Consider the following 24294-nt stretch of genomic DNA (forward strand, 5'->3'; position numbering starts at 1 on the left):
CCAGATATGACAGAAGAAGTTTGTCCTTTATCTTGATGTGAGAATTATTCCACGCAGAGTTCAGAACCAAATCCTTATCTTGAGAGGACAAAAATCTAACAATGATGGATCTGGGGTTAGGAGAAACTGTTGTTGAAGCAGGTTTTGCTAGAGACCTGTGAGCCCTCTCTATACCGAAGGAAAGGGCTTCAGGAAGATTTAGTGCTGTTGGAAGCCAGTTATTAAGAACGTGTATCATATCAGTTCCCTCTTCCTTTTCTGGTACTCCAAAGATTCTAATGTTGTTTCTCTGTGACCTACTTTCTAGGTCTTCCAGCTTTTCTGTTAGTTTTGTATTCTGTTTCAAAAGAAACTCATTTTGACTTTCACATTCCATCAGTCTGCCATCCGTATCTGTTACAGACTCCTCGATATAAGCAATTTGTTCAGAATGCTTTTTAGCCATTTCACTAAGAATGTCCAGCTGCTGACTACAGTCATGTTTAATAGTATCTATTTTATTCTCTAGTTTGTCCATTTTTATAGTTATTTCTTGAATAGTCGTTATTAATGTTTGCAGCTCCTTCTTTACCACACAGTCCTGATGAGAGTTCTTCGAGGTACTCATACTTGGATTTCTTGAGGAAAAACTTCTTGACAGGAAAAAATATTAAAAAATTATGTTTAGGGCTAATTTTTGAAAAATAATAAAGGACCTATATTCACAAATACTGATATACTTTTGGATTAGTATTTCCAAAAATTAGATTAAATTTCCTGTCAGAATAAAAATGTTATAAGCAGAGCTAATGTTCAGTGCTCCTAGCAGTCTGGCATCTTGGCCACCACCTCAAGAAAGTGTTTTTCATGTGTTTGACTATAATTTGTCAATTAACACCCAGATTAGGTTAGAAACAGAAGAAGCAGCTTAGTTAAAATGTGTGTAGCTCTTTGCCCACTTTACATCCCCTTACTTAAACATAACTCCATGGTCACACAAACATAGTCCAAACTGAAAGCCCAAAAACTATGAATCACTGTTGTTAGGGTTTTGGCATAGTGGTTAAGGTGTATGCTACACAGATAACAGGTATAGAGTTTTATTCTCACCAAGGGGAAATTGACTAAGCTTAAAATGGTCAATGATGGTAGTTAGCCTAGTACTTTCCTATAAACCTTTCTAAACCCCAAAGAGCTCCTAAACAAAATACACCTAACAAACCCCATCAGCAAGCCAGAATGAACTCTTTCAAAACAACACCCACATCAAGACATAGAGCCACATCTCATGGAGCCTCTCAGTCTAAGCTCATAAGGCAAGTCAGCACAGAATCCAAAATTCTAGTCGTTGGAGACTCCATTATGAGACACACTGATGCCCCTCTCACTAGGCTGAGTAAGGACAAAGTCATGGTCAGTTGCTTATCTGGGGCCAGGATCCACCACATTACACACACACACACTCAGCTCATTGGACTACAAGTACCAGTATAACTCATTCATAATCCATGTGGGTGTAAATGACCTGAGATGTACCTCCCTAAACTACATAAAGAGAGACATCATGGAGCTCTTGGAATATATATCCGAGGCTGGTATGAGCCTAGCATTGAGCAGCATTTTACCTTCTTCAAGGATGATGCCACATTATAAACAAAAGATGACTAACTTTAATAATTGGCTTATTTTCTGTCATCATTCTATGGGGGTGCAATATTTGTCAGCATGGAAGGAGATGGTCAATAGACCACACTACTTTGCCAGAGATGGTCTGCACCTCTTCCCTGTAGGCTTTTGAATATTAGCTGAAACACTGTCCTTCTCCAAAGTGCCTTTTTCTAACATAGCAAATCAAAACCAAGAAAATGTAAAGGTGTTACTGCTCAGTGCTAGAAGTCTAAACAAAAACTCCACTACCTAGAAGCTCTATTCACACTAGAGAATGCTGGTGTCTATGCAGTTACTGAGACATGGTTTAAAGCTGCAGAGAGCACATAGACAGTGTAAGGTTATAATGCCTTCCACACATTTAGACCAGCTACAACAGACAGGGAGTAAAGGTGGAGGTGTTCTGATTTACATCAAAAATAAATACACCTCAAGGCTTGTCAAACAGGACAATGCACTTGAGCTTCTCCATGTTCAAATGACCACAGGCAAAATCCAGTGCCCCTTCCTTGCAAGCTATAGGTCTGCCTCTATGACCTAGGAAACTCATGCCATGTATTTAAACTTATTGGAAACACTCACCATCCAGTCCAATACCGTATTAATGGACGACTTTAATTACCCCTTTATTAACTGGGAATCATGTACAACACCAAACATACAGACACAGAGAGTCCTGGATTTTGTAAACACAATCTCCCTGGACCAGATTGTCAGTGTTCTAACAAGGGGTGCAACCATACTGGACCTGGTCCTCAGTAATATGGGACAGTGCTGCACATCCCCTAGTGTAATGTCTTCTCTGGTAAGGTCAGACCACAAAATGGTCTCCTTTGAAGTAAAAATAAAACCTGGAATCCCAGCTACCCCTGGGATATTCAGAAACTCCTCTAAAGCTAGCTTCCTACTATAAAGTGATAGCCTGACAAAATTTCAAGCCCCACAAACATTGAGAAAACTGCTGCCTACACAAAAATGCTCACAGAGCATGTTAGTAACTGCATAGTGGCAACTGTACCCACCAGGAAGAAGTACAAAATTAACTCAAAAAACAAGCCACCCTGGTGGAATCACAAAATCAAAAGGCTGTGTAACAGGAAGAAGAAAATTATGGCAAAAATTGGGAGGTGCAGCAGCAACACCCATTAGTATAAAAGCACTCTCATCAAACTAACCATGCAACTCAGAAAACAAATAAAGTCTACCAAAGCCAAATTTGAGCTAAATTTGGCCTCCCAGGCCAAAGATAACCACAAGGCTTTCTTTAGCTATATCTGCAACCTCAAAGGCAATACACAGTTGTGTGCAGAGCTCATTGTAAATGAAGCCACATATTCTGAGTCAGAAGATATAGCAAACCTCCTGTCTGACAGATTCAGCTCCACCTTCTCTCCCTATCAACCTTCACTCAGGAAATACCATCAAATATTGTATCACTAGGGAACATGTCTTTAATGCTCTTCCTATGACCAAGAACACTGCATTAGTGGGCCCAGACAATGTCCCAGGATGCCTTCTAAATAGCATGAAACATGATCTATCAGGCCCTCTGGAATTGATATTTAAGTGTAGCCTCCAAATAGGCTTTGTGCCTCATGAATGAGAAAAGCAACAGTCAATCTCTGCACAAAGGTGGGCCATCTACAGACCCTGGAAGCTACAGACTCATAAGTCTCACTAGTCTCACATGCAAATCATTGGAATTAATTATCATGGAAATGATCAGTAATACATAAGAAACCTCCAGACTGGACCCAGCCCAGTTTGGTTTCATAAAGGGCAGGTCATGCCTACTCAACCTGGTGGACTTCTTTGAGAAGGTCAGCAAAGCAATGGATGACGGCAAAATGGTTCACACTGCCTACCTTGACATGGCCAAACCATTTGGCACAATCCTCCACTTGGGCATTGTTGGCAAACTTAAGAGGTTAGATACAAACCCTTATGTCACCCAATGGAGAGCCAGATTTCAGTCACAAGCGGAGTCCATCAAGGATCGGTCCTGAGACCGATCCTTTTTGGCATTTACTTCTCTGAAGTCAAGGCCAATGTCAATGGTCTCTGGCTAACTAAATTTACAGATGATTGCAAATTAGGAGCTGTCATTGAATCACCCACTGACACAAATGTTCTCCAGGAAGGACTGACATAGACAAACAATGGGTGCTAGAGCCATGGACTAAAACTAAATGCCAAGAAATGCATAATAGTATCCTTTGGGAAGTCATCCACCCCTGGTAACTATCATACTGACAACACAGCCTTAAGAGTTGACCCAGTAGTCAGGGACTTGGGGACACATATAGACAGTAATCTAGCCTTCGGCCATCATGTGTCCACAGTAGTGAGAAAATCATTTTTTGTTGTTTAACTTATAAAAGGTATGGCATCTAGGTCCAAGGAAGCCATTGCTCCACTGTATTTGGCATTTATCAGACCTATCATTGAGTACAATGTCCCTTTGCTATGTAACTAACCAGGAATATCCAACAACTAGAATGTCCACAGAGATCCCTCACTAAAAGAATACGGAGTGTAAGTAACATGTCCTATGCAGACCGCCTCAAGGCCCTATCCCTGTATTCTGTCTCCTACAGTCTGTTGAGGGAAGATCTATGCCTGGCATACAAGGCATTGTCAGACCCCACTCTGATGAACCTCCTGCATATCCACAAAACAAATAGCACCAGAATTACCCATTCTAGAGACTTAAGCTTTGTTTGTGATATAAATAGGACCTGCTGGAGAGACAGGTATGTATCCCTGACTCTATCCCTTCTCTGGAACAGGTTCTCCAACCATGTGAAGCAGAGTTCCTCCCTAACCCAATTCTTGTGTAACTTGAACAATTGGATGGGGAACAGGAAATTTATCCCTGGTTTGGCACCTATATCTCTAATGGACACAGTCAGCCTGTACATGGTTCATCTCCCAGGCCCCTACTTGTAAATGTTTCACCTCCCAAGCTTACACTTATCAAGGGTACCAGAATTTGTGAGAGATTTGTGATGCATGGCTAAGCTTAAGAAGGCCCTTGTCGTTAGCCTAGTAAACACCTATGAAACTATGAACCTATAAAAGAAATCATGACAGCTTTGATCTTTTCCAAGTGAAACAGCAGTCGGTGAGTTGTAGTTCTTGCAACTGTTCTCATTAAGTTGTAACCTCATCAGCTTTACACTTGATGAAAGCTGGAGAAACCTTTTTTTAGCTATGAGACAGGATATAGTAAGTACACCACATAGCTTTGGCTGATGAGTACCATTTCAGTGCCTCTGGTTAAAAGGTAAATAAAAGAAGAATCCATATGTTTTCTAAAACACATTTCAGTCAATGTCTTTCCAATATCCAGATGCTGACAAGTACTAGAACAACAATATGTAAGCTTAGTGTTATGAAACCATCACTAAAGTGTATTTCTGAAATGGAGTTATACATGTACAAGTATTTGTTATATTTCTTATCTGTCATGCTTAGATGTACATTGTCATGCTGCAGTAACATTTTGGCAGTTTTTTAACAATATTTTTTTTAATGTTTGCCTGCATGAGGTCTTCATTGTAGTACACCTTTGCGGATATTTTTGGACCTGATCAATGTCTGACATCATGGGGTAAATTTGCAGAGAAGTTACTAACCACCAGGGTAAAAACTGATGAGACATGATGGCTTGATCATTGGTTCTTATGTAACTACTAGTCTAGCTATCCTTGTGGGCCAATATCTTTTTTGGTGCTTGAATTAAATTATCGTACTGGGATAGAAACTGGCCTTACCCATCCCATTGTCAATAATTACATATTACCCCTAACAAGAATAACTAGGGTCATACCATACATTATTTGAGGGGACCCATGCATGGGATAAAGCATTTGGCCACTGTCCATTAGTAGTACGGGGGTGAGGGGGGGGGGGTGGGCAGGCCTGGGGTAAATTTTTTGTTTCCTATCCATAGATCCAAGTTGTACTTGAATATGGTCAGGGATGAGCTTTTTTATGTGGATGGGATATCTGTTTCAGAGCAGTGGTATCCTCTGCGGGATATTCCTGTCCCTCCAAACCTTTCTGTTAATGCTGCAGAAGAGGTTTAGATCCCTAGACCTAGTATTCTAATGCCATTTGATTTGCTGATGTGCAGTAAATCCATCAGTACTGGGTCAAAGGATGCCTTGTATGCCAAACACAGGTTATCTCTTAGCAACCTGTAGTCATCCTACCAAGCAGTAATTTTCCTTATTTTACCTGTACATCTACTATTTTGTATTCTTCAAGTGTCTTTCTTCTAAAATTATATAAAATACATGAGTTTTCTGTTGCTTACTAGAACACACATTTGCACTTAGAAGACTAAAATCCACTTGTAGCAAAATGCTGTACATGCTTTGATATACTGTTCTGTAGTGACAATTTACTTTGAATACATGAAAGTAGAATTGTTTAAGGATTATATTCTGGAAGCATAATTTTACTGTTTCTGTACCATTGTTGAGCAGTGAAGTAATAAATAGGGAAGTGAATGGTTCCAGATTTTTAGTGTAGAAACTCATAGTGGTGAGTCAAAAATTACAATGGAGTACTGTAGGGCATCATTTATGTAAATAAACATGTCACTGTACCCCAGGGGCACCATTAGGACCAGCTGTTGTTTTATGTGAGGTGTTTGTACTACTGTGAACTGAAAGATTTATGGTTTCTTGTTGCTATTATATAAGACGCTCTGCCTATTTCTGAAGCTTTCCAAACTGCGAAGGTTGAATTGAGGTCACTAACAGAGCTAGCCTTCATACTGAGTGCTATCATATAGTTGGCTGATGAAGGAGTGACCCAGTCTAAGATACCTTCTTTAACAGCTGGATTCTGTATTGCTGAGGTTAGTGACAGCAGGTGTGCCACACCAATGGGGTATCTGGATGTGAGAAGGGGCACAAGTCTCTATTAACATAATTTAACAGAATGAGTTTTGAACTGTTATTAGGTCAAGCCATTATAATAATGCTTCGACTTAAAATGGTAAACATTTTGATAAGTTATAGATGCAAATTACTTTGAATCAACAAAGTTTACCAATTTCTGAAGAGCTGAGGACAAATTCTTATTTGCTATTTTATGTTTGTTGAGAAAACATGACATATTATTCTTTATAGCAATATCTAAAAATGTTTTACTTGTTCCATCAGAGCAGAATATATTGTAGGTTGGAGGGGTGATCACTTTGACTTATGCATGGCTTTCGCCAGGTTTCAGTGAATGCACCTATATTTGGTAAACAAGACTGATGCCGGGTATGCATATCTGTTACCTTGTTACAGATATTCCGTCAACTTAAGTGGCCAGTTTTACACCAAAGTGATCTGTATCTTCATGGGAGGGATACTGATTCTATATTGTTATAATTATCTGGGATGCATCTCAGTCACAGTGAGTTATGTGCAGAATATGATGTCTGATAATGCTTTGAGACACATTTAGTTTGGATGGCTATGGAAAGTTTTGTTGAAACTGATTAAGATGATTATAATGGTGGAAAGGGATATGTGATTCTTTCTACGGGGCTTGTACAAATAGTGTGTCTCGCGGAAATGTAGTGGGAACCAGAATTTTATGTAGCAGGGAGTAGAGAAGCGATGCTATTTAATAAAAAAGAAGTAGGTGTGTGAACATGTGGTTTAGAGATGAGAGGAGTAGCTATATCCAGATTAATTAAATTAGAATTCCGTTCTGATCATTTTTAGGGGCAATGGCTGTTGTCTGATTACAACATACAGGGAGTATGACCATTGGTTAGTTGGTGGTAGGGACGAGTAAGAGGTCTGTACTTTGCTGGCTTAAATGAATGTAAAATTAACACAACAAACTATATATTGTAGAAAAGATGGCTCTTACAATATCACATTGTTACAATAGTGTGATATTACTCTACAGGAAAAGAAAGGCACAGTAGCAAAAACAATGTTTTTAGTGCATGCACGGTGAATCAGTGTTTCACAGTCACACAAACACAAGTATGTGGAATCAGCAGATTGTGAAAGGATGACATGAACGTCCAATCATATCATACCTGATAATATGCAACACCTGTGTGCTGCTGCTATGCATGAATGGCTACATGCATCATTAGAGCTGTTGTACTACAAATAAGATGCAGGCAAACATTTGTCAAAGATTAAGTTTGTACAATGCCCTATTATACAGTTATCTAAACCCATACAGTACAACAAGAGAACATTAAGTCAGCAGTTATAAACAGACTCGAGTGAAGAATGAGAAATGAGCTGGAAACAGCAAGCTATTGATAAGGTATACATTTTCTTTAGAGCACTACCAGTGTCTTTGTCTGAAAGAAAATATGACTCAAGAAGCATTCAGAAACTACACAATTCAGAGTAATGTAAGTTAGTGAAATGTATTGGCTACACAACTTATGTTAAGATGGTGGTCAGTAGGTTAATGTCACTTGCAGGCGGTCTTTAATATCATTACAATGAGGACGACATTTTGATTTGTGAATAAATTCTTGCCATGTAGAAAATGGGGCCCTTTGTTGGCTTGGTTTACATAGTACATTTACTTCATCACTTTGTGTTGGTAGGTCAGCAGTGTTAAGGGTGCAAAAACTGAAGGTGTTGCCTCTGTGGGAAAAGATGCTGAGGAAAGACAAATATGTTTTAAGACACAAAGACAACAGAACACAATTGCGTAAAGTTGATTTACAGCAAGGCAATAGACAGAGGTATAACAGGTGTGGTTAGAAGAGAAAAAAAAAGATTATCAATAATGACACGAAATGAGAAAAGTCCAGGCCAGATAAAATCACGGGAGATAATCAGCTGAATGAGTTATGGAGCATCATGGAAATAAACAATGGAAATGCAACAGGAGCATGCAATTAATTAAATAACATCAGAACAATGAATTACATTTTTGGTATGAATACAAGAGAGATAACTAACAAGGCAATCATGGAAAATTCAGGATTAGGATTCACACGCACAGGATATATTGATAATGTAACCCAAGCAATGTATTTGTATCAATGGCTGTGGATAACAGCACATGTGCTTAATATGCTTTCCTGGTTGTTTACACATTAGCACTGTAAAACCTAAATATAGCCATTAGAATGCAATACTCCATTTATCAGAACTCAAAACGTATGCAATGATATTGCAGAAAAAATGATGAGGGCAAGACATCTGTTATCTGTCCATCTTATATGATTAATTCTTGAACAGCAGAGGGAGCTCTAAATCTATTAAATCATTAAATCAAAACAATCCCACCAACTCCAAGCAGCTTTTCATTCATTACAAAAGAAAAAAAGGAAAACAAGACATTCCTAAATGCATGATGCAGCCTAATGCCCGATAATGCACTGCTGATAGCAGGACTTCTGATGCTAACATATAGTTAACTGACCAGAACTGACAGAGACAGATGTACCAAAGAAACAAGCATCTTTTTATAACAATATCATATCTGAACTTAGATATCAAGGCACACAAATTGCTTATCACTTATATTTTGTTTCACTTCACCTGCAATAACATAACTTTCTTAAACAAACATTCAGTATTCCCTTAGTTCAATACCACCTCCCTTCCTGTTAAAAATCCCACTGACACAAATGTAGGTCAGATTTTAAAAATCACACTGAAACAAATTTAGGTATGCTTTTAAAAATCACACTGAAACACATGTGGTCTGTTTAGCCTATAAGAGGCATCCAAGATGCTGTCTGTCTGTAGATGGCACAGAACATTCATTGATACAAGTAGGTTTTCCAGTATAACATGAAAAAGATCATGTCAAGCAGCATTTATGCCAGTTCAGCTTAGTTCCTTTACAGGATGTTTGATCTAAATGAAAATGGTTATGAGCATCACCGTTTGGAACTTTAAAAAATAAATGTCTTTTTCCAAATAGCACCTGTCTCACGCTGATAAACATGAGTAAAAGCTTTTTCTATCCCACCTTTTTCCTCTGTGCCTGCCAGTCATCAGTCCCTCCTTGTGGGTCTTAAGTACATTCATTCCCTCATTACACTGGCCTCTTACAGACTGCTGGTGGAGGTAAGAGCTTGACAGAGAAAGATGTTATCCAGCTAGCTGTGGGGGTTGTTTGCACCCCTGCACTGATCAAAATTCAGTTTGTTGGGAGCCCTCTCCCCAGTGGTCTGATGGTATTTTTTATATCCTCCTGTAGGTTTGGTGCATGTGCATTTAAGGGATGACCCTAACTATCTCCAGGATGGAGAACTACTCAGTGTGACCCTCCTCCCTAGTGACATATCATCAGTACCACAATGTGTTATTAATTCCTCCCTTACAATTGTCTTATGTGCATGTAACTCCAGCAATGTTGCCCCGATGGCTCATTAAGGCTTTTTGCATAAAAACACATACATCTCAGCCATCCTTCTCTATGATACGACACCTTCCTCTGGCTGGTCTGCAGTCATTTCTACCTTCCCAGGCTAGCCGTTCTATCGCCATGGTCACAACTCAGACTTAGGTTCTCTGAGTCAGCGTTGTGGCTTTTTTATCTTTCTGTCACGGACACAGTCTACATGCTCCAAAATGGTGAACGGTTTCATTCTTATTATCCGATCACCCAGGAAGACCTACTTATCTATCTGCATGCTGTCTAAAACTTTACTAAACTGATGTTGTATGTTATATACTTAGTGTGAGAAACATTTCCCCTTTGGAGCACTTTACTTGGGGCTGAGTTCAGGGATGTAGTTCAGAAGCAGGCAATATGGGATAGTGGATTATTTAATGAGCTTTGCATATATTACAACGTGCTAAATTGAATTTCATTCACATAACCACAGCTTTCATACTGTGTAACCAACATACATTTCTTCATGACAGCAAAGCTCTGTTAGCTTCTGAAAATAGGAAGTAAGTCTATTGGGTCTTAAAAGAAAAAAATAATTCCTTCTTTTCAGAACGTTGTAAAATACAGTTTATAGCAGGGTCAGGTTGTTGGAATAGTGCTGCCAATGAGCAACAATGACTCTTTTTATAGGTCATTTTTGGCTACGTTGCTTGTGGTTGTTTCTGTCATTCACAAGGGGCAATATGAAAACAGTATATGGGTCTCAAAGTGGTTATCCTAGTATAAACTTTCAGAAATAAGTAACAAGATTGATCAGTCCACCAGAACACCCTTTTATGTAATCAACAACTGCAAAATGTAGTATACCCATCACCTGTTTAAAGATTCCCATGTTTCTAGAAGAAGCCAAAAATACCATACATCCCCTTTTGCTGGAAATTTTTTAGCCTGAAGACATTGGTAGGGCTGTTGGTAGGGCTATAGTTTCTCTTTGTGAGACAATCCAGCAGGGAACATGTCGGTGTTTAAGGCATCTTGGAACCTTGCTCACTGAAGTCTCCCTTTCATCAAGGGCTCTTGGAAATGTCATTCTAGTGCCACTGGTAATGCACATGGAGAGGGTTGTAGAATGCAAAGATAATTACACATATAAATACACTAACAGCATATACAATGCATAAAGTTTCAAGGGTTTTTCAAAATCAGCAGGGCATATGTGACACAAGCAAGTGGTATGTGTCACATGAAGCTCAAACCTGACTGAGTTTAATTTGCTACAATTAGGCAATAAACAATAATACAGTTGTCTTAAGGAAATATTCTCTAGTTCTCTGTTTATATCAGTTCTACACATTTTTCTCTAAGTATCCTTGAAAAGTTTTTGCTTCTGAAAGATATTAAATAAACTATGATGTCAGTGACTGAAAATATATCCCTGGTGCTGAAATTAAGCACAATAACTCTTACAGGCTAACTAGAATTTGTCTTCAATAACGTAAGGGATTAGTATTGGTGTTGCTAGATCACACTGTATTACACCCAATACTGAACTGAAATTTTCTGTTTACAACATTACTAGCCTTTTCCTTTAAGTACGAACAACACACGAGCATGTAAAATGTCACCATTCTGATCTAGAATGCCAAGGCAGAGCAACGCCAAAGGGAAAGCTGAAAATGACATTCTCTATTCTAGTGCCTACTGGGTCATGTGACCACCTGAATTTCTGATACACTCATCAGCATTTCACATGGTATTACAGTGTTTCTTGCATTTTTGCAATACTGGGCTGGTTATAAATCTGTGGATGATAGTGAGGCACTTGCCCTTAATTTCAGATTCAATTTGATTACATTGGAAATAGTTGTGACACCTTCTTCCTTGGTTAACACAAATCTCAGAAGGATTCACGTTTTTAGGAAGGGTAAAACTCCTTTTACATTACTGTTGCAGAGGTCGTGGCAGAAAGGCTACAGCTCAGCTTTGGAGCATGCCAGATTAGAATAGTTTCTATAAACCAAAAATATCAAACTAAAATGAAAATAAAACCAAAACAAAAAAAAAGGTACAACAGGTTGGCACCTGATACAATGCCTTGTCCATAATGTTGCTCTTCGGCTGTGCTATAGGATCTACGATAGCCAAAGGAACTGAAAAGTGGCTGATGGGAGTGTGGAGGTGGTGGTGGAGGTGGCGGCAAATAATGGAACTGATGAGAGGAGTCACCGTTAACCACGGTGGGACCATAGGCGGTGAGCTGTATCTTTTGATACTGTTGGTTACAAATAACTGTGTTCCAAGAACCTAGTAATAAAAAATAAAACAAGAGAAAAACAAAGGAAAAATAAAAGCTTGTAAGCAACATAAAATATAAATTAAATGTCATCTAGAACATAAAAAGAAATGAACAATTCAAAATAAATGCATGCCATTGTAATTTAAATAAATCATTAAACAAACAGTGTTGTGACTATGAATGTCATTGAACAGTGGAATGTCTGGGCTCAGTATTATACCCTTACCATGCTTACTAATAACATTATTTTTAATACAAAAGAAAAAGAATTTAACTACAACATAAAAATACCTTTTATTTTTCTAGGAATGCCAAAATCCAGGCTGGTTTACAAGACAGTTGAAGAGCACTGGTGTTCCATATCATGTTATTTGTCATAAAATTCTTCAGTGTTGTCACAGTCTGTAACTCAAAAGTGGAAGCTAGAGTGTTGTGTCCTACACATTTGTCTGCAGTCTACCAAATGGAATGTTGCTGGTAAAACACATACTTCTAGGAACTGAAAGATTTTTTGTAGGATATACCAGTCCTCATTTTATATGCATCCTTCCCGTTACTCTATTTTTATTATGTCTCATTCCTAAAAAGCATACTACTTTATTAGAATGTGTTTTGTTTATTTAAAGCTTAAATATAGAAAAGCATAATATTCTTGCTCAATCACATTAAAAATAAACACTGTGTTCTGAATTTGTATCGTAAAGGACAACTGTACTCTACACATGATCTTTCCTGATTTCACTGTAAGTTTTCCTTCTTACAAAACATACACTGGTACATATAAGTTAATCCTGACTTGGCTGGCTTACACCTTGTCTGACATTTCAAGGAAATTCATCTTCCTGACTGCACACCATTTTAGGTTTACATGAAATTTCTCAGTTTTTTTAGGGATTTAGTTCCCTAACTCATACATCATGTGGTTGAATACATTTCACATTATTGACGCAGGTAAAGTCTACAGCAAAGTATTTATAGTGTTGCATCTTTCCTTCTCACTGGGTTTGTAAACCTGACAAATTTTTAAGTTGCAGGCTTACTTTGAAGAAACAAACAAGCTCTGTAGTCATAGCTGAATGAACAGTTGTGACTAAAATTATATAAAATGCGACACTCGGGCTGACTAAGGAAGTAAAGATGGGAGGAGTACAAAAGGACCTAAAGCTTACAAAGCTTAATTTCTTGAAATGGCTATTTACTTTTCTACTTTTTGCAATTGAAAGTGCTTATAATATTAAAGCTTGTGAAAAAACATGGCTAAGAGCACAAATCTGTTAGAGACATTGGAAAATAGTGACATTAAACAGTCACTGTACAATCGTATAATAATAAATTAAACAACAAGGTAATGTTTTATATATATCTATATATATATATATATATATATATATATATATATATATATATATACATATATATATATACCTGTAAAAATTACATCAAATTGTGCATTTTTGAGACAAGGTAAGGATGAAAAGGGAGTGGCTGAAGAAAAGTAAATGAATTAATTAAATAAACTTGCAGGTGACTAACAAGAAAGGGGAAATGAGAAGAAAAATGAATATCTGAATGGTAGAATATTTGTTTATATATTGTTAAATACAGGGAACAAATAAAATAGTAGAATACTAACCTGGGTAGACGGTAAGATTAAATAAAGGAGGTTCTAACGATGTAAAGTGTAAGGATATAGTCTTGGCTAATTAGCTTGTTAGTCCAGGAAAGACACTTTTTGAGTGTGAAAAACTGGCAATTTTAATGAGATAAATGATTTTGGTGCAGTTTAATCACTTGTTCTAGCTTAGAAACAGGTTATGAACTTTGACCATGAAAACTTTCTTTCTAGGTTGGCTTCTTGTATTTCTGGACTGTTTAGTTCACATTTATGATACAGAGTTACAGAAAACCATATAACCAAATGTTCTTCTATTACATGTCCAAGAGAAACTAATGGTTGAAGCTCCAACTGAGTGAATACAATTAAAGAAAGTTTGAAACCTAACAAAAATCATAAAATAATCAATTTTTGCAGTAGAAAGTCACTTGGACCTCTCCACGATCCCTTACTTATATGTACATCAAATGCTACAGTCACACAACAGTGAGAAAAGAAAAGTCTCAAAAAAGTTAGAATCACTGTTGGAATTGTAACGAGGACAGCTCTGGCAATGACTTATGAGAAAAAGTAACAGATTATTTGCAATTTGTCCAGTTGCAACTGATAAGCTGCAAAATCATCCACTTCATATTCAATGACCGCAACAATGCCCAGCAAAAACACTGGGACTTTTTTTTTTGTATTGGCGTGAGTGAATATTAATTCCTTGTAAGGGTTACGCCATAATAACTGTTTCTAAAGCTGTGTTCTGAATGTCGTACGAAGGAGGTTGAAAATACAGCTTAGCTGCATGCAGAGTAGACTGTAAAGTTTAACCATTTTACGTTTTTGAGGGTTGTACAGTGATATTCTGAGGAATTATGCACAGAATTTAATTGCACTACATAATTACATGTTAATTCAGGTTTGATGTGAAACTGTTCGGAGAAAACTATTGCACAGAAAAATGTTTTGGAAAGTCTTTGTGCAGAAGCCTATGTGATTCCTGTAGAGTGGAACAAAAGATTTGACTGGACTGATAGTGATTTAAAGAGAGAAACAATGAACCATCAAAAATGCAAAATGCAGTAAAAATGTTTTGCAGGGTGGCTATGCCCCCTGAACCCCCAATACAATCTGATTAAAAATCGATACTACACCAAAGTTCTATAAACCTTGAGTGAAAGGAAAAGTTAAATAAACATAATTTTCTCTTTACTCTTGAATTATCTAACCTCATAATCATTATACACTGAACTAGAAATGAATCTGATGAAACAGGATCCTAATAGTTATTTGTTAACACTCCAATCATTTGTCAAAACATAAACAGCACACCACAGCTCAGTGAAAAAATCACAATAAAATCAAGGGCACATTTTACTCTGCAAAATACTCAAAGTATGATTGTATTTTTTAATTGTTAGGCCAATGTGCTCATCCACAGATTGAGATTTTCAAGTATGACCCCTAAATATTTGACAGACTACCTAATAGGAAAACCTTTAACAGAGCAAATCTACAATTTTAGTGATTCCAACAGTTACTTTACAGACAGCAGTCCTTTGTCTTAGACTCATTTACAGATCATTCTGATATCTGTCTGTATGAATCTGCCTTGGAAAAGATTATTTGAAGTTCCTTTTCGGTGCTGGATGAAGTCTCTATTAGGCAAACAGTGGTGGAACCATTGAGAATACTACAGAAGGTGCAAGCTGCCACAGTGCAAGAACATCTGAGTCATATAAATGGAAAGAAAGGAGCTAATGTAGATCCTTGAGGGACACGTCTGTCAGGTAATATGTATTACAGAGAAAGTGCTTCCATTTATTGTTGTTACTGTTTTCAGACAAGAACTCCTTTAGGCACTTTAACATGCATGCCCTCTGGGCTTAAAGAACTAAGTTTGTTAAAAACAGTATTGTATTATGTGGTGTCAAATACTTTGGATAAGTCATACAGGATAGTTTCTTTGATATGACATGCTTTTTCGGCTATTCCAAATGAGCTTGCCATGTAAGAATGAGGAAGCAATGACACAAATTATTTTCCAAAATCCAAACTGAGAAGAAGAGATAACACTGAGTATAGGAAGTCTCTGAGTTAGGAGTAATTTATTCTTACAAGGATTTTTGGTAGGAAGTTTAATATGGAGATAGGCCTAAAGTTACATACCTCACAAAGGGTGCCACCTTTCTAAATTGGAATAAAAGAAGCATACTTACAGAGCTTAGGGACTACTTCTTTTGAGATGCTTCTGTCTACAAGGATTGCCAGAGGAATCTATAAGGAATATAATGCCACCATTTTGAACTTGGAAGGCAGTCCATTGGTGTCACAAGAAACTTCAGTTTTTACTTCAGCTAAGCTTTTCTGATTTCCCCAACATTTTCCTGTTTCTAACAAATAAGACTTACTGGATTAGAGACTGGATGAGGAATGCTTTGTAATGAAGTCAGGACAGACGTCAATGATGTTTCAAAGTAATTGTTTTACAAATTTGCTACCATTTCCACTTCAGAATCAGGAAATTGGAATGTGTTTTATTTACTTGGACAGAGTGAAAAATATGCTTCTTTCTCAAAGTTCTTGAACAATGCATACTTACCCTGTTTTTGTAAAGAAGCAGTTCTATTATTTTTCAGCAAACATTTTACTGAAAACATATCTTAACAATAAAACAATTATCCAGCTTTAAGTAGGAATCATACTATTATTACTTTATTGACAAGATCATTAGGCCAATCATTGAGTACAATGCCCCCATTTAGCTTGTACCTCATTAAACACTTGCAACAACTGGAGAGGCCACAAAAGTACCTCACAAAGAGGATCCTAGGCCTTAAACGTTTGTCCTATATGGACAGACTCAAAAAACACCAACTATTCTCTGTCTCATATCGTCTACTTAGAGGTGATCTCTGCTTGACTTACAAAGCCATGTCTAACCCAACTCTGTTAGAAATGCTACACCTAAAGAAATCCCAATCCCTCTGCACCACACGCTCCAGAGACCTCAACCTCATTACCACAATCAACAGAACATGCTGGAGGACAGGTTTATAACCCAGAGAGACTGCCCATGCTATGGAATAGACTTCCCATACATGTCAAGCAGAGCACCTCACTGGCCCTCTTCAAAAGAAATCTTGATGAGTAGATGGGAAATAAAAAATTCAGCTTGGGATCACTCCAGTGGCTCTACTCGACAGAGGCACTAGGAACTAAGGTCGGGTGGCACGATGCCAGGGTAATCCTATGGGCTAGGCTTGTAAAGGCTCCAGGGCCATTAGCCTAGTACACACCTATGAACCTATAAGATACTACCTATAAGATACTATACACTGTAATTAGTACATTTTCTAGGTATTAGTAGCATTAAAAATTGAAATAGATAAAAATGAAAGAGTAACAATAAAGAATAGTTATAAAAATATGTAAATTTACCAAGCATACTAGGCTGGCAACTCAGCACGTAAAAATCAACTGCCAATCATTAGCGGACCGGAGTTCCGCTGTGGCGACCCCTAACCGGGAAAAGCCGAAAGACACAACAACAACAACAACTAGGCTGACATGGGGAACAGACAGAAGAACTACATAACATCATAGCATTTTGTGTTTACATACTGTTTTTAATCCAGTTGCTGCATCCAGGTCAACAATTTAGTTACATACTGTTGTCTCTCTGCATCCATATGCAATAAGGCTTCTGCACTGGAAAATTCCTATATTAATATTATTAACTTTTTAAATTTTGTGGAATCTTGTATCTTCCAATCCCGAGTAATTACTGTTTCCCCCCAAGAGGTATTATCAAGTTTATCAGCACCTTTTTATGTTTGCTGCAATGTCCTGCCTCTGAAATACCTAACAAAAATACAACTTGTGTCAATATAGCTCCTCTGGACTATATACTCCCTAAGCATTTATGCCTCTTGGCCTTAAACACAGTCAGCTTTATGCACTAAAAGGTGTGCAACCATTAGCTTAGCTGTCCTCTGGACATATCCAGCATATACCAGGCACATTAGGAAGCATATGGTGTAACCTGCCTGGAGAATATAAATATTTGTAAAGATATTTTTAAGCAAAAATTCAGAACATTGTAACAGGTGGCATACCCTGGAAGAGTATACACTATATGCTCATTAATGGCTGCCAACGTCTTGCCTAACATTTTTGCCCATCCAGCCTAAACTGTCATCTAACCAGGTCCCATATCTCATTTAGCACTTTATCTATGTTACTAACTTCTATCACAGGTACACAAATGGGGTTTTTGACTTCCTGTAGAAGCTTTATGCCCCATCCCAGATGTTTACAACAGACGAGAGGCTCCCAGAACACTCAAACACTTCGTAATTTATTGTAGTTAGCGCTTTCGCTGGGGTTAATACTTCAGCTTCTTCAGACTAAAAATTCCACAAACTTTCAGCAAGTTTAAAAACCCCACTTAAAAATCACACACCCAATAAAAATCAAACATCACTGGTGATGTCACTAAAAAATAGTGTCATCTTAAAGTAACAGTTTAAAAGCTAGTTATAACACTAGTCATTTATAACTTAGAAACAACCTCACTATAATGGAATACAACTCCAATATGTGCACAACTTTTAATAACAAAAATATTTAACCCTAGTGCAACAATATATTAATGTCAAAAATAATTACCTTGTTACACATGAAAAAACTACATTAGTCATATAGCTAAAAGATACTAATTCAATAATATTATATAAATATTATCAACGAAGATGAAAGTGAAAACATTGACAATAAAGTCCTAAAGCATCCTAACTTGTTTCATTATTGCACAAGCTTTCCAAAACAAATAAATGAATGATTAAGTAATATACGTTTGAATACGTTCTAGGTGACTGAAAATAGTTTGATACTTAATTCATTAAACGCCTGCAAACTATTACCTAGCAAGAGCTTTTATTTTTAGTAAACATTTGATTGATAGAGCCTCATTCAACCCTGGTAAAATATGGGCTCCTGTCCGAATTTGCCATTCTAATTCTGCTTCCTCCAATTCTAACTCCCAAGGACCTCCTCTTAACTTCCGCTCTACTTTCTGTAGCACTACAAATGAAAACCTATGGAGAGGGAATTCCAAAATATGTTTTGCTAAAGCGTTGGTAATAACATTATTATTGATGTTATATTGGTGTTCATAAATTCTTTGTTTTATCTTCCTCTCGGTTTTACCAATATAATAAACCTCGCAGTGATCGCAGACCGCTGTGTAGACCACCCCCTGGGAGTCACAGTTGAACTTACCATCCATAAAGTACTCTCTATCCCTAATTTTTATTTTATTAGTTACTTTGATAAAGTTACATTGGTGGCATCTACCACACTTAAACATGCCTGTACAACCCTTAATTACTTTTTTGGAATTCACAACCAGGCATTTCAGGTTCAAACCCCTTCTATAGTTTAATTGGGGGACCTGACTTAAAGATTTCCTTAGGCAGTGATCTCCCAAGAAGAAAGCTCAATTCTTACTAATAATCTCTCTGATGCATTGAGAGTCTAAGGAATAAGTTGACAAAAATCTGCCTAATGACCTGCCCAGAACTTTGTTCACGTGTAGAGCTAATATTTAAATCTACCTGTGGTGAAGAGAAAGCTATGTCATAACCTTTAAAAACCAAGGGAGAAAAATGTCCTGAAAGTCTTTTCTTGATAACTTCATCGAAAATATGTTTAACAAAAGCCAATAGGTAACCCCTCTTACAAAACATAGATTTTAAAAGTTCACATTCTGTCAAAAAATCTACAAAATCAGAGACCATTCTGGCTGCCCTCACTGCCTGCCCTTTCACCACCTCTTTCTTTTGGTGTAATGGGTGGCAGCTTGTGAAATGCAGAAACGCATTAGAATAGATTGGTTTTTGGAAGATAGTCATCCTAAATCTGTGGTTCGGATGATCCTTACTCAAATGGATGTCGAGGAAATCTATCTCTTCGCACCCTATTTGAAATGTGAAATCTAAAAAGTTAGTGAGTGCTGTGATTTCATCTATAAATGATTGAATCAGGGATACTTCACCTTTCCACAAGAGGAACATGTCATCCTGGTATCTAGTATACCAGGCTACATGTTCCCAAAACATCAAATTCTTGAATAAGAATATTCTTTCCCAATAGGCCATAACACTATTAGCGAAACTGCTACCACACGGGCGCCCATGGCTACCCCACTTTTCTGTAAAAAGAGCTGGTTATCAAAATAAAAAAAATTATTGGCCAGGACAATCTCTAGAAGCATTTCAATTACATAAATAACTTTGTCATCTATGCCCTTCAAATGGAGAAAGTCTCTAACCCATTCTACACCAAGTTGTTGAGGGATAACGGTGTACAAATCTTTAATATCCACCGTAATAAAAGTTAAATTATCATTATATTCAATGTTGTTAAGATTCTCGAGAAAATGCCACAAATTATGGCATATTTGAGGCTCAGATCTAACCATTGGCTTTAGCTTAAAATCAACATATTTAGCACACGCATATCTGATGGACCCCCTACCATCCACAATGGGTCTGAACGGTGGATTGGTCAAATCCTTGTGGATTTTGGGGGCCCCAAAAAAGGTGGGAATAATAGGTGCAGGCATGTTTAAATACTGCAAAGTATCAATATCTATACTCCCTTCCAAAAACAAATCAGTTAAAATGCTATTTATTCTCCTATAAGAACCATTAACCTGATTAAGACTAACCTGCTCATACACAGTACAATCCAATACAGTCTGCATTCTATGTGTGTAATCATGTTGATCCATAAACACAAGACCTCTGCCCTTGTCAGGTTTCATAACGCGTACTTTGCAAACATTCAATAAATCAATAAAAGCAACTTCTTCAGTAGAAATGTTCTTATGCTTAATCGTATACAATGTGTTATTAAACAACATCCTTCTAAGATCAATTTCACATGCTTTTTCAAATAGAGATAATGTTTCATGCAATAGCAGGTTAAAAAGGCTAGAAACCCTCAGGTTGTCTGTAAGTGTTGAATTAAAGCCCATCAGACAAGATAAGTTCAACTTGCGCACAAATATTTTCAGGTCAATAATCGTCTTAACCAAGTTAGCCCTCTTGTCAGACACAAATGTCAAACCTTTGGAAAAGAAATTAACCATATCCTTGTCCACATGAAGGGAACAAAAGTTGAAAATTTTAAAATCCCCTTCAGTACTTACTAATATTTGTGGAAAGTCTGACCTCAGCTCTTTCTCCGATTCTGGCGTTTTCTGTTCTGACCCTGCCTCCTGTTGTTGATTTGTCGATTCGGGTGATGTTGTTGTGCACCATTGTTCATCTGAAAATCCTGCTGATTATTGGCATTTGCATGTGCAATAGAATTTACGCCAATTGTTTGCTCGGGCTGTTGGGGAACATAGCGTTGTTGATTATTCCTGATCCGCTCACTACGGCGGACCGGGAAAGCTGAATTGTCATTCACAGAATTGCCAGAATCATTCAGACTAGTTGCACTGTCCAACGGACATGGGTGGACGACACTGTCTACACTATTGTCAGGAATGGTGACAAAGGGAGGGGCTGGGTAGGCAAGCCCTTTCGAATAATCATTCAAATCCCTAGAAATTTTCCTCTTTTTAGTCTCAATATTCTTAACCAAGCTTGCTTCAATACTACTGAAGATCCGAGCATATTCAAACCTATACCTATCATAATCATTAGCACTGATAATTGTTTGTTCTAGTAATTCCAAATCAGCTCTTAAAGACACAATTTGAGCCAAATAATTCTTAATTAAGATGCCAAGGAACTCTAAATCCTGTTTATCAAAAATGTATATTACTTAATCATTTATTTATTTGTTTTGGAAAGCTTGTGCAATAATGAAACAAGTTGGGATGCTTTAGGACTTTATTGTCAATGTTTTCACTTTCATCTTCGTTGATAATATTTATATAATATTATTGAATTAGTATCTTTTAGCTATATGACTAATGTAGTTTTTTCATGTGTAACAAGGTAATTATTTTTGACATTAATATATTGTTGCACTAGGGTTAAATAATTTTGTTATTAAAAGTTGTACACATATTGGAGTTGTATTCCATTATAGTGAAGTTGTTTCTAGGTTATGAATGACTAGTGTTATAACTAGCTTTTAAACTATTACTTTAAGATGACACTATTTTTAGTGACATCACGAATGATGTTTAATTTTTATTAGGTGTGTGATTTTTAAGTGAGGTTTTCAAACTTGCTGAAAGTTTATGGAATTTTTTAGTCTGAAGAAGCTGGAGTATTAACCCCAGCAAAAGCGCTAACTACAATAAATTACGAAGTGTTTGAGTGTTCTGGGAGCCTCTCGTCTGTTGTTTACTTTGTTTTTGTCGTTAGTAGCCATCCCAGAAGTTTCTTGTTTAATGGTAGATCCCCCCCCCCACACACACACACACAACAGCCCAATAGTCACTCATTGGGCCTTGAGACATGTTATGAACTAAATGGTTGAATATGCTTCTAGTGTTTGCTAGGAGTTAACAAGCTCTGTATCCTAATTAATCCCTACTAACCAGCTCTTGCCTCTTTTGATAACTCATCTATGTTAACAAAAGCTGCAGCCTTCACCAATTGCTCTCTCCTCTCAATTTCCTGATACCTAGCTAACCATTGCACAATATTGATATATCCATATTGCCTGCAAATTCTAATTTGGACAGGCACCGTTTCCATCACCCAGGTATTGGCTTCTTAAATTGCTGTGAAAATTTGAGAGGATGTTAACTGCCTTCCTTAGCCACAAACTAACCCTGGATCCTCCCTTAAGGAGGCTAGACCTGACACCTCCTGAACTTCCTACTACTGACGCTGCTTGTCTGAAAAAAATAATTTTAACTGAGCTGCATTAGTGATACAGATCTGGAACTTAGTGTCCCCCCCCCCCCCAAAAAAAAAATAAAATACTTTATCAAATGCTCTACATTTCAAAAAAAAAAAAACTTTCCCAAAGAAAAGGGACTGCCTGAGTGAGGTAGTACTTGGACTACAAACATATGGATAGTCTGGAATTTTTATCCCAGTTCAGATCCAATATTCATCAGGTACCAGCTAGCCCATGGCACCTTAGCATAATCTTCTCATTGGAGATTTTGACAAAATCTTACAATTTGCAGGCCAGGTGAATACCTAAATATTTAATACCCTTTTACTCTCCTGTAAATGCTGAAACTGAGACAACAGACATCAGGGAGGTTTATAACTAACTGCTACGGCGTTTGGTTTACATATATTTTCTATATATCTCCCAATTATTGTAAAATTCTTTAACATTTCAAAAAGAACTGTCAGTTTTCTTCCAGGGTCTTTCAAATATACCAGCAGATCATTCATATTCAGTGTTAATTTAACATTCTGGGCTTCAGCTTTATAAACCTTAATTTTCTCTCCTCTAAGCACTATCACTAATGATGCCAGATAGACATCATAAATAAAGTAGCTTAGTGGACATCCCTGTCTTGTCCCTTCACTGTGATAGAAACAAAGTTAAAGTACAGCATTTACCTTAATACTGGCTGATGTACCTTTATAGATATTCTTCAGAAATGTAGTACATTTCTGAGGGAAGTTAAATAAACCCCTTGCCTCAAACAAGTGATCTCAGTTTAATCACTCAAAAACTTTTTCAGCATCTTGACTGACCACCAGCAAAGGTATATTCAATCTCTCGGATTCTTTTATCAGTAACAAAGTTTAATTGTATTATCCAAAGTTTGTCTTCCAAGTATAAGCTCACAATGGTCTGGATAGAGCAATTCCAGGATTGCTAGCACCAGCTGGAATGCCAATATAGCCTATATTCATTTTTAGCCCTGTTTTCAGTACTGAAATTGGCTTACATGTTTCCGAATGTATTAATTTATTTTCTTACTTACTTACATTCTTTTAACATGGTGGGCACACTGGTCTGAAGACCCTTTTCAGGAAAAGATCCAGGCCAACAAGCAACAAGAAAGAAGTTACAAAGGCAATAAAAACAGTAATAGAATGACACAAAATGAGAAAGTGAAAAACATAAATGATTTCACAATGGAATGAGCCATTCAAATATAAATGAATAAATAAATAAAAATAAAATAAAATATAAATAAATAAATAAATAAATAAATAAATAAATAAATAAATAAATAAATAAATAAATAAATGTGATTTTACAATGCAACATGTGATTCAAATGTTTTGGAAGATATTTTAGTGACATCAGTGCTACATATCTTAGGCATATTGTAGGAATATGTTGGGTTATTTAGCCAGGCTTAGTAAAGCAGTCACATTTGTTTGTGTCAATCAGGTGCATTTTTAATTTTATTTTGAAATTATTTAAAGTGCAAATATTGCAAATTTCTTACATTGCTTAT

The 24294-nt window shown here is 37.0% G+C and overlaps 1 protein-coding gene across 1 annotated transcript in view; it reads right to left on the reverse strand.

The window, feature by feature from the left end:
* CASKIN1 (CASK interacting protein 1) overlaps nt 1-24294 on the reverse strand; it is a 1590276-nt gene that overhangs the window by 630654 nt on the left and 935328 nt on the right. The window contains 1 exon segment of the mRNA XM_044089212.1: nt 12082-12291. Coding sequence (XP_043945147.1) covers nt 12082-12291 — 210 coding nt within the window.

The sequence above is a fragment of the Protopterus annectens genome, chromosome 12.part0 (assembly GCF_019279795.1).
Source record: "Protopterus annectens isolate FY-2018-M chromosome 12.part0, PAN1.0, whole genome shotgun sequence".
Lineage (NCBI taxonomy): Eukaryota > Metazoa > Chordata > Ceratodontiformes > Protopteridae > Protopterus > Protopterus annectens.